This window comes from Salminus brasiliensis, chromosome 6 (genome assembly GCF_030463535.1).
Source record: "Salminus brasiliensis chromosome 6, fSalBra1.hap2, whole genome shotgun sequence".
NCBI classification, from domain to species: Eukaryota; Metazoa; Chordata; class Actinopteri; order Characiformes; family Bryconidae; genus Salminus; species Salminus brasiliensis.
In genome coordinates this window covers 45,837,698-45,849,122 of record NC_132883.1, presented here as the reverse complement: position 1 = coordinate 45,849,122, position 11,425 = coordinate 45,837,698, and the positions used below count along the sequence as shown (strand labels likewise).

The window sequence follows — 11,425 nt, the reverse complement described above, 5'->3', positions numbered from 1 at the left end:
CTTTTGACCATCGCCATCAAGTACGTAGGGGCTGGCTGGTCCAGTCTTGGCTTTGTAGACCAGAGTCAGGGAATCAGCCAAACCTCAAAATGGTTATCTGTAATTGGTTATCTGCCCCATTCGTGTGAAACATGCCAACATCCTTCTAGGAAAGAATGAAAGACTCTGATGTTATTCATGACCAGTACATGTCATTTCCTGTTCACACTGCAGACCGGACCAGGCGCACATATATGTCTTATATAAGAAGGTTTATTTGATATTATACAGGTAAATACACAGGTTTGCATCTTCAAGCAGCACTAAAGACAAGCTAGAACCAGGTATAACAGCAGCACCAATCCCAGACTCAGAACAGAGCACATGACTGAATCCACGGTGTACTGCACTTATGGGTGGCAGCTGTTTGAGGAGTGTCCTACAGAGAGATGCTTACAACCATCTCTATTTCTGCATGATTACAGCTGGATCAAAAGGAGAACTCCACAGAATTTACAAAATTCCTGCAACATTCAGCATGTGAGATTAACAGTCAGACCGAGTCAGAGGGTCCGGTGTGAAACTGAGCTTCACTGTAGAGAAACTGACCCACTCTGATCTCTCTACAGTGGAGGTGAATGGAAGCAGGGTTCGGTCACCATGACTACAACAACACAGATACAGCCCATAATTTATCTCCTATCCAAACCCACCAGTGCAGCTACACGAGTCTTCTGAGTTTTATATGAAATGATGATGATGATGAGGGTAAAATAGTGAATAGAGAATCTGAACTAATGCAGTTCTCTTTAGGGACTACTTTCTGTAGCTGCACTACACCCTGCAGCATGTATCCCTCCACCATTTTAATGATCTGATTTTAAAAGCAGGTTCTAGAGCCGAACTCTTCTCAGAACTCTGGTAGAACAGTGTCTCAGGCATCAGGCAGCGTCTTCATCACCATTAGGTGAAGAACTTTCTGTGAGGAGCTTTTAGTAGAGCTTTAGTTGCAGACGTATCTAGAACCGAGCGTCTCACACCAAACCCCCTTCTAACTGAAATGTTCACAGAGAGTAAAGGAGAGCTGCTGTTATATGAGGTAAGGATTTAAAAACGGTAAAATGGACTTTTATAATGCTGGATATAAGCGTGACACTAGCCGGGTGAGATTCGGACCTACAGATTCACTAAGAACTGACAGTCGACGTCTTTCCACAGTGTACTGTATGCTATCAGGACTCCTATTTACAATCAGTAGAGTCCTGAATGCAGTAAAATGTACAGTGACCCCTTTAACCTCACAAAGGGTCCACATCCTAAGGCCTGTTATTCAGTACACATGAAAAACAATGCAGTCATGAAGTTCCATGAGTGAGTGAATGTGAACATGAAGGGGGTAAACATCTCCAGCTCCTGCTTTTCTAATCAGCCCTGGATAAAATGAGACACGAGATTACATTATTTCTTTTAAACCTTTACTGACCTCCACAGAAACGAGTCTCACCACAGCGCTCTCAGCAGCTCAGTGTCACAACCCTGCACCGTGCTGAACATCATCATCATCATCATCATCATCATTCAGGGTGGAGTAATTCAAGTACCTTCTCTAACGCTGAATATGAAAAACAGCTGCAGGGTTAAAAAGAGAAGAATTAAGAATAGTAAACATAGAAAAGGCTCTGCTAAACATCTCACACTGAGAGCAGTCATCATGATGAAGGCTCCTAGCTCTCATCCACAGGACACCAGCAGCAAATCTACACAACACACCTCCCCGCACTGTGTTCTCTCACAACTCCTACACAGACATCTTCCAGAGGAACCGGGGAGAGATCTCCTGCTCCTCCATTACTGCTGACATTATTCATCAGTCTATCAGTCTACATTCCCTCATATTCTGTGTACAGGCGTCAGTGTTGAGCATTTTCTGACCTAAATGAATCGTAAAGAGTGTAAACTGAGAGTGTTTTGGTATAAATCAGTCACACATTTTCTTACCTAAATTATCTATGAATTATTAATTAATAATTATTCATATTTTGTGGTGTACAATACTCGTTAACGCTGAAAGGTGGGGACTGTCGTGTGTAAATGGAGAATATTTGGTGTAAATTAGTCAGTTAAGATGTAAATTAATTACTTTCTGGACTAAATGAACCAATTAAACATGTCCACTGAATGTGTTCTGGTTCATTGACTTATTCAGGGTTAGGGTTTCTGGTCCAATCAGGTGATTCATGTCTTAATTTTTTTTAATAAATATTTTTTTATTATTATATTTATCAAAGCGATGTGGGGGAGAGTGCCATCTACCCACCCTGGAGAGAGCGTGGCCAATTGTGCTCTCTGTGGGCCTCGACTGCCGATGGCTAGCAGCGTGACCGGGATTCGAACCTGCGATCCTCTGACTCATAGTGACCGCAACCCCGGGCCCCCCATTTGTGTGGTTCAGAGTATTTTTGGTCTGAATGAGTTCTTAAAAGGTCAGTATCCTGCAGGCCTGCCCATCTTGCGAGCGTCCGAAACAGCATCGATGCACTCTCCTTCCTGCGCAGATGCAGCGTTGATCACATTATAGAAGAACTTCGTCTCCGCCACTGTGTGCCCAAGTTCTCTGAGGGCTTCTATGATGTCCTGAAGGAGAGGGAACACACACTGGAACTTCAGCGCTTCAGGAACTGGATGCTTTGCTATTTCTGCTGCAGTTTAACTGCTTAATGAAGGTCAACCTGATTTATGATTCATTTATGATTTATGATGGGTTATGATTCAGTACACTGTGATATAGTGCCATACTGCAAACACTTTTAAAATCTAATTTTCTAATCTAATCTGCATACCTCTCTGCATAACTCTGAGCAGGGTTTAAGCACAGCACTAACTCAACCACTGTCTGCCACCAATCTTCACATCTGAACTAATCACTAATAACCAATAGTGTGACTCTGAGGATCGATCCAGCGCTGCAGAACAGAACATCATGATATTCCGACATATCGATCATTTCTTACACTCCTACTAAGGCCCCGTTCACCAGAAGCTCAGGTCGGATCCTGATGTTGGTGTTTGTATAAACGTTAAGTGTCGGATCAACGAGAGTTCAGGGCTCACGCTTTTCTCACCTTGTCGAAATCGGGCTCAAACTTGAGCGCATTTTTGCTATCCACGTAGACGACCGGTGCAGCGATGGAACCTTCCAGACTCTTCCCGAACCACAGGTAGTTCATGAGTGTCTAAAAGAGCAGAAAAGAAACGCCAAAGCACCATTCACACTGGACCAGCCCCCCCAGTTGGGGTGTGGCTAATGTGTGGGATATGATTGGCTGCACAGACAGCCACGCTGCATTACAGATTCATACAGGATTAAAATCACTCCACAATTACTGCTGTCAGACTGTAGACGTTACACACACCGCAGGTTCATACCGGACAAACAAACTCACCATGGCCATCCCGGTGGTGATCATGCTGCCCCCAGAACCTCCGATAACAACCGTGTGTTTCTTCACCTTAGAGTGAAGAATTACTGGAGCCATTGAAGAGGGAGGCTGTTCACCTACACACACACACACACACACACACACACACACACACACACACATTCGTACATGTGCGCACAAGAACATACTTGAAAAAAGATACATTTCATTTATTTTATTATATTAATTTATTCATTTTAATAGATGTATTTAATTAGTATTTTTATATTGTTGTTCTTATTATTATTGAAAATATATGAATAATATTAATAGTAATAATAATATATAAAATGATGCAAAACATTAACTATATATATATCATGTGATATCCTGGTGGGTCGGCCGGGCTGTGTAACCTGCCACTGTACCAGCACAGACAGGTAAGTCTGCTCACCTGGGCTGATCTGGTCTGTTTTCCCGCAGAAGTCAGAGAGCTCGTTGTTGAGGAGGATTCCAGTTTTGGGGGAATAAACCTTAGACCCGAATCTGCCCAGATAGAGAGAGAGAGAGAGAGACAGTGAGCCATCCCCATCCCACGGTAAGACTACACCCATCCCCACGGCTTCACTGCAACGTCAGAGCTTCAGAACGTCCCCTCCACCTACTGTGTTCACTCACATGTGGTTGATGGTGCTGGTGACGGAGACAGCCATGCCGGTCTCGTCCAGAACAGACACATGGGTGGTGCCCTGGGTGTCCAGGCCTGGGGTGACATTGTAGTACTGAGCATCGTGGGTAGTGTTACTGCTGATCATGTTTCTAATGCGATCAGCAAAATCCTTCTCAATCATAGTGAAGGCCTCCTGTGTAACACACACACACACACACACACACACACACACACACACACACACACACACACACAAATACATATACTTACTTTAATGTTTCCTTTGGTAAAGTAATTTACTCTGTTCGTTAATGAGAGGTTTACTCTGATTCACTCTAAACCACGTCAGCCAAGAACAAACTTGTTTTTTTTAATATTATTCATGTGCAGCCGACGTACATGGATTCTAACGAGGGAAAAGGTGACATCAGAGCACCCATAGGCTCCACCTACACAGATATCCTTTCATTGGGACAGTGTGTGTGTGTGTCTGTGTGTGTGTGTGTGTGTGTGTGTTAATGTGAAAATACGAGTGTTTCGAAGTGTTCAGTGTATGAATAAAGGAGTGTGTTTATTAAAGTGTGTGAATGCAGCTCTACACACACTTCCTGTGTCCTAAAAATAAACACATCATTACTTTGCTTGTAAACAAATCAGCTCGTCCAGCCGGACCTACCGACTCAGAGCCGACCTTCGGGTCTCTCATGAACTTCTTCAGCCCGTTGGCAAACTTGCAGGCCTCTACGTAGCGGTGGTAGGTCAGCACACGGTCCTCTTTCTTCTCCAGAGAAGCCCGGCTCAGGTCATATCCTGGACAAACACACACACACACACACAGAGCGTCATCAGGTGAGTTTATATAAAGCATAATAACATAAAACAGGTAAGAATTTAGAGAACGTCAGAGGGATAAATCAATCAGTGAATCAGATTCAGTGAATCTGAATCAGTAAAGTGACTCAGAAACTCACTGATTTAAAACAGTAAAACACCAACAATGAACCACATTACTGCACACACTGACCCACAAAATCCACAAGCTTACACACATGAACTCACTCAGCCACTCAGCCTCCAGGCTAATGTAGCTAACAAGTAATAGAAGCTCATGTACACCAATTAGCATGGAGCTAAGTGCAAATCTAAATCATCACACACTCTCCTCAAACCATGAGGCGGATATTCAGTCATCTCTAATACACTTGCTCATGTGGTTTCTGACACTGTAGGACGCTCTGTTATCTAGAACAGGGGCTGGAGTATGTCTGTGCAGCTGAAAACAGTAGCAGCAGCTAAACGTCTGAACCGTGTCTGCACTCTTTCAGTGCTGGATTTAACCACGTTAGAGGAGCCTTGATAACAAGATGGGATGTTCATTAAGCTATAAACACCTGAATGTTATGCAAAAACATCATAAAACTCCAGAGCAGCAGCTGTACAGGAAGAGGAGGAACCTTCTGAACTTTCAATGTAGAAGATTTTACTCAGATTAGTCCCAGATTAAAGCTGAGCCTAAACATCGCTGCAGTTTAGTCCCAGGCTAATCGGAGTCCGGGACACCGGGCCCAGGCGGTCTCTGATGTTTTAAACAGTCTGGCTCAGTTTGACTGAAGTAACGTTAGAAAGAATGGGCTAGACAGGGTTAACTGCTCCAGCAAACCTTGCATGACATTGAGGATGAAGCTGAGCACGGCACCCCCTGCAGGCGGAGGAGGGAAGTACATGGTGTAATCGCTCAGAGGCACTCTCCAGGCTTCAGACTCTGAAACTTCAAACGAGCTCAAGTCCTCCATGGTGAGAGTACCACCTTACAAACACACACACAAACACACACACACACACACACACACACACACAAACAGATGAAATAACACTCATAACAGTTCCTTTGAATCAACACTGACATCACGAACATGAGCACTACATAATATACTCACAGATGCAGATTATTTCAATGTTGAACCTTCAGTAAATGATTTACTCTAAATAAGAAATGATCAAATATCCAGGTTTTTATTTAATTAAAACTAATTTAAAAATAGTTTAAAATTATTTGTTGACGTTATTCATGTTCACAAACAGAAATATGTCATATTTCATACAGTGTTATAACATTTTCCATAGGTTAATTTTTTAGCTCATTGATGTTACTTTTTATTCTAAGTTGACTTAAATAATTTGCACTTTGTATTGTATTTAACTTTTATAGACACAGAACTTCTGATCGCTTTGGCCTGAGTAGGGTCTAAGGGTCTAAACATGGACCATAACTGAGAGAGCAGTAACCTGTATTTTTCTTAGATTTTGTTTTTGTAATATGTTTAAAAAAAATAAAACACTGTACGGACTCCCCCAACAGTCAGGAAGTGTAATTCACGCTTTGAGAAGGAGGACACGGAGGACACGCTTTACACATGTATTTCTGGACAGTCTCCAGCTCCAGAAGCTTGATCTGTAGGTGTAGAAGCATGTGGACTGAGGTGGTAGAGAAATACTACAGTGGAGCAAAGCTGCTGATTTAAGGTTAATTATTTAGTTACATGATGTTGCTTTAAGCTGGGAAAATTACTATTATATTTTAGTGAGTTATTCATTTAGGATCTCAGGCCTTTTTCTGAGGCCCAGTTTAAGGTTGAATCTACACTAAATCAAATATATTTGCTCCGTTTTTAATGTTCAAACAGAAGAAAGTTTGCTGAGAACAAGCACCTACACACACACAGGTCACCTGACACAGGCCTGATGACACCGAGTTCCCCTCCTGTACTGACACATGTAGATCACATGCAAATATGCAACCCACACAGAGATATGAACTCACCTGCTTCCTGCACGTCGCTGATCAGCGCTCGGGCCGTCTCTCCCACGTAGAACTCATCTGCTCCAATGTTCGCTATCCTCTCCAGAGTGTCTGCCAGCTTCTCAAACTTCACCGTGTCTCCCTCCTTCAGCATGCTCCCCTCTGCGTCCACAAACAGCTGACTGGGAAACGGGAAACACACACAGAAACAACCGGCAGGGGTTTTAGGGCTGTGTAGTTTTAGTGATGAAGATCATTGATAAGGGAGAGATCAATAGTTCAAGATGCCTCATTCTTACTAATGATAAACTCCCTCTCTGTGAGTGTAGCTGTCTGTTCCTCAGGGGACTGAAGCTGGGGTTTAAGCTCTGCAGTAGTTCAGTACTAGTCTTTGTACACTTTTCAGTTCTGCTGGACATTGAAGGGTTAAATCTGTGAGACTAAACAGAAAACTGTCCAATCAGGATGGTTCTCTCAGTGGTATCTGGGCAGATTCAGCTCAACCAGCTCTCTCATTGGTCGGGACCTCACTGGTAGAACTGAAGGCCAAACCTGTGTTTTTAAAATCGTGAAATAATGGAGGGATACATGCTGTTGCTCAATGCTGTTACATCTGTCACAACCAATCACAACAGAGCTCATTTACATATATCAATATTATAGTGTGTTTAATTGAAAGGAAACATGAGGAGCTAGAATTGGTCATAACAGGAAGAAGGAGCAGTTATCTTCACCTACTTAAGTAGGGCGGTCCGGTTAAAGAAGGGGAGGATGCGCGAGAGCATGGCGGGGAGTGCGAACCCCTCTCTGGCCAGCCGGACGGTGGGCTGGAACAGCCTGGCCCAGGGCAGGCGACCATACAGCCTGTGGGCACGCTCATAGCCCCGAATCTCTCCTGGAACACCGATCCACTGAGGACCTGCAGAGAGAGAGACTCTGTTATCCTATGAATAAGTATGTGAAAGTAAAGTATGTAAACAGGAGTTTCTACTGCTACAGAGGAATGGTTTGTTCTCAATGCTGCCGTCCTGCTAACGTCCCACCTGAGGCCTGCTGGACGCTACCGCCGCACTCAGACAGCAGGCTGGGTTTGACCTGTTTGGGAGCTGTCTCTCTGGCGTTGATGATTTTTACTTTACCTAGAAAGAGTTGAAACAGTGAGTCACTTATGCATCAAAGCTGCGTAAAACAAATCTAGTCAAAGCGCTCACACTCACGCTCGGTTGGAGTGAAAAATCAAACATAGAAATGAATTATAATAAGAACGACAACAACAATAATAACAATTGCACCCATTTAGTACCACAGATTTCTCATATATATTTTCATTTGTATGCTGAAAGCTGACCTGTACAGGCCACTGCCTGTACTTGCTGTGCATTAAAATACAATAAAAACAGATTCACTCACAGAAAAGCATAGTTTTCTGAGCCACATTGAACAATTTTCAAATTTCTTTACATTTTTAAGCTGAAAAGCTCTTTGACTCTCCGTAGGCCATTAAAATTCAGTGACAATAAACACATTTATACAGGAGCATACGAATACTAGTACTACTACTAATAATAATAATAAAAATCATAATAACAATAGTTTTGCACATATTGTATTCATGTAATTACTGTATATTTACATAAACACTGATGTAAACAAATGCTGAGATGTTAGTTTTCCATTAAAAAATTTTTCACTTTAAACATACATTTGTGTATACACTAAGATCCTGCTTCTGTTGGAGTATCTGTCTCTACTGTTCAGAGAAGACGACTTTCTACTAGATTTTGGAGGAGGAGCATTGCTGTTGCATTCAGCAACAAGAGTGTTAGTGAGGTCAGGATGTTGGATAATCATCACCACCACAACTCATCCCAAAAGTACTGGATGGAGCTCCACCATCTTCATTCCAGAAAACACAGTTCTTCCACTGCTCCACAGCTCCTCAATGCTGGGAGGCTTTATACCCCTCTACTAGCCCACGGCTGGCCTTAGGCAGCATGGTGCCAATAGGGTCATATTTACCATCTGCTCCAGAGAGTCCTATTCTATTGAGTTTGTCTGGGGGCAAACTTGTGTTAATGTTTACCTTTTCTTTCCATTATAGTGAAGATGACTCCTCCTCCGATGCCCATGCTCTGTGGGTTTATCACTGATGTACATATGAGGGCAGCAATTGCGCTATCTACTGCAGAGCCGCCTTCCAGCAGGACATCTCTGTGCAAAAGATCAGGAAACAAACAAACAATAAAAGAATATGTTACCATATACGTTTCCAGGAGAATGTCGAGCATCGCACACTCACACACATAAACACACTCCTCTTAAACCCACTGCATGCCCGCTAACACCTATTAGCTGGGCGCTCCGTAAATAACTGGGAAGGGCCTGTATTGCCCACAGGCTGATCCCATTAGCTGGCTTTTTGTGGAGCGTGGTGATCCCTCTGATTCTCTGGAAGTGATAAAATAGCAGGATGACTTTCCGCTCCTTGGGGAAACGATATTTCTCTCAAACAGTCTTTTTATTCTGTTATTGTGCGGGCGCTGTGGTGTGCAGCAGGCCGGGATATTGGAGATTGGTGTCAAGCCAATTACAACGCAGACCGTTGAGTTAATTTAGCTCAACAGCAGCCTGCTGTTTCACCTCTTCATCGTCTCCTGTCCCTGAAGTTACCCGACCTGCCGGTACCAGAGGATTATAACAGACCTACATAGGGGCTCCATCAACAACTTCACACTTGCAGCAGTGTGGCACAATGCAGGGTGTGCTCCCATGACTATACGTGAGCTCTGTGAACGTCCACTGAGTGCAGCCCAGTCTAGCCATGTTCCTAGGATGAACTGGACAGCATGTGCTTGTGAATTATTATTTTTTAATTTTCGAGACTGAGAATTTACCTCTTTTACCCACCTTTGGCACCCCTGTGCATTAAAATATGATAGTAATATAGCTTTTTGAGCCTAACTGAACAGTACTGTAATCTGACCTCTTTGACCTACTGTGCACTGTAGTTTATTAAACAGTTTTCATATTTATTTACGTGTCTAAACTGAAGATTCACTTCATTGTCTGTAGCTAATGTGCTTTTAATAAAAGTGTATGCACCTTAGATTTTCTCTAGAACAAATTTCTGGGCCAAACTGACCCACCTAATAGAAAAGCCTTTTGGGCCACATTTGACTTTCTATCTCTACGCTGACAAATGACCTCTTTGACCCTTCGTAGGCCACTGTTTGTACCTACTGTGCGTTAAAATACAGTAACAACAAACACATGATCATAGTAGCATACGAATATGGACCAAATTAAGCAGTAATTGTATTTATTTATATCTCTGAAGCTGAAAACTTACCTTTTTGACCCTTAGAAGGTCATCGGTCTGGTTGCTCCTATATGTTAATATATTAATATACAGCACAAATAAATGCACCTATTTAATACCACAGTTTTTTATGGCACATTTTACATTTTTGCGGTGGAAATTGACCCTTTTTGACCATTAGTAGGCACATTCACTGAACACATTCCTATAGAAGCACACGTATACGGGCCCAATTTAACAGCACATCTTGCAGCAGTACATTTTGTCCCTTAGTAGGTCATTGTTTATATATACTATGCATTAATCAGCACTGTTTTAGGGCCTAATTGAGCAGCGCTTTTATTTATGAACATTTCTAAGTACAAGGACATTGCTTGTACCTACTGCATGGTAAATATCATAAAATTGAGTGTATTCATATATGCCAGCACAGCTGTTAGGGCCCAATCGTGCAAGACGTGTGTTTATTTATGCCTTTTATATTGCTTAAATATAATCATTAAATACATATAATAAAATTATATAATATAATAAATGAATATAATAAATATAAATATAATTTAATAAAACTGAGCACAGCTGTTAGGGTCCAATAGAGCAGTACCTGTGTTTATTTACGTCTCTAAGCTGAGGCCTGACGTCACTGGTCCTCAGCATGACGTTGACAGCTGCTTCCACCCATTTACAGCACACTACAGTATATAACGCACAATAAAGTGGTATATTTAAGTGTGAATTATATATTTACCGTGCAGATATAGCTTTTATGTTTATATGGGGAAGCTGAAGACCCCAAAAGATGACCCTGTGACGGTGAGGCAGCTTCTGCTCATTAAAATATGAATAGAAATGCAATAGAAATGGAATAGAAATAAAGGCAGTTGTGTTATATTGGACTTTTTTATTTAAATTAGGCAGTGTTAGTGTTAAAAAGAGAGATAATTGTTTATTTTGGAGTTTTTTTGCTAACCTTACTAGCTAGCTACGTTAGTTACGGTGGTTTTGCTGAGGTAAAGTATATAAAACACGACACGAAATGGCTATAAAAGTTGGTTGAAGTGGTTTATATGACATTCTACTGCTTGTTTTTTAGTATTTAGGTGTTTTCTGATGAACTGTATTCTTAAAAACAGCACAGTTTCTCAATCGACAGCTCTGTTTTGGGAACTCTCCGTTCCACCTTAAATGGGGCTGCAGTTCCAGTTTGCAGTTCAGGCCTCAGGCGCCAGAATGGAACA

General features: G+C 42.1%; 1 protein-coding gene across 1 annotated transcript; it reads right to left on the bottom strand.

Annotated features, from left to right (window-relative positions):
* Window positions 1–198: 198 nt before the first annotated feature.
* Window positions 199–9,074, bottom strand: LOC140557803 (glutathione hydrolase 5 proenzyme-like). The gene is made up of 11 exons (XM_072682590.1): window positions 8,952–9,074; window positions 7,912–8,007; window positions 7,607–7,787; window positions 6,890–7,050; window positions 5,729–5,875; window positions 4,745–4,878; window positions 4,077–4,261; window positions 3,853–3,944; window positions 3,423–3,535; window positions 3,102–3,212; window positions 199–2,613 (listed from the first exon to the last, which is right to left on the bottom strand). Exons 1-11 carry the CDS (start codon window positions 8,995–8,997, stop codon window positions 2,464–2,466), a joined length of 1,416 nt encoding a protein of 471 aa, XP_072538691.1. The 5' UTR covers window positions 8,998–9,074; the 3' UTR covers window positions 199–2,463.
* Window positions 9,075–11,425: the final 2,351 nt, after the last annotated feature.

What these genes read in the sequence shown, in the direction of transcription:
- LOC140557803 (XM_072682590.1), bottom strand. Translation starts at nt 8,997, where the DNA reads ATGGGCATCGGAGGAGGAGTCATCTTCACTATAATGGAAAGAAAAG. An exon ending in TAGCGTCCAGCAGGCCTCAG is followed by an intron (nt 7,788 to 7,911) that starts GTGGGACGTTAG and finishes CTCTCTCTGCAG; the next exon opens with GTCCTCAGTGGATCGGTGTT. An exon ending in CGAAGGTCGGCTCTGAGTCG is followed by an intron (nt 4,262 to 4,744) that starts GTAGGTCCGGCT and finishes TGTGTTACACAG; the next exon opens with GAGGCCTTCACTATGATTGA.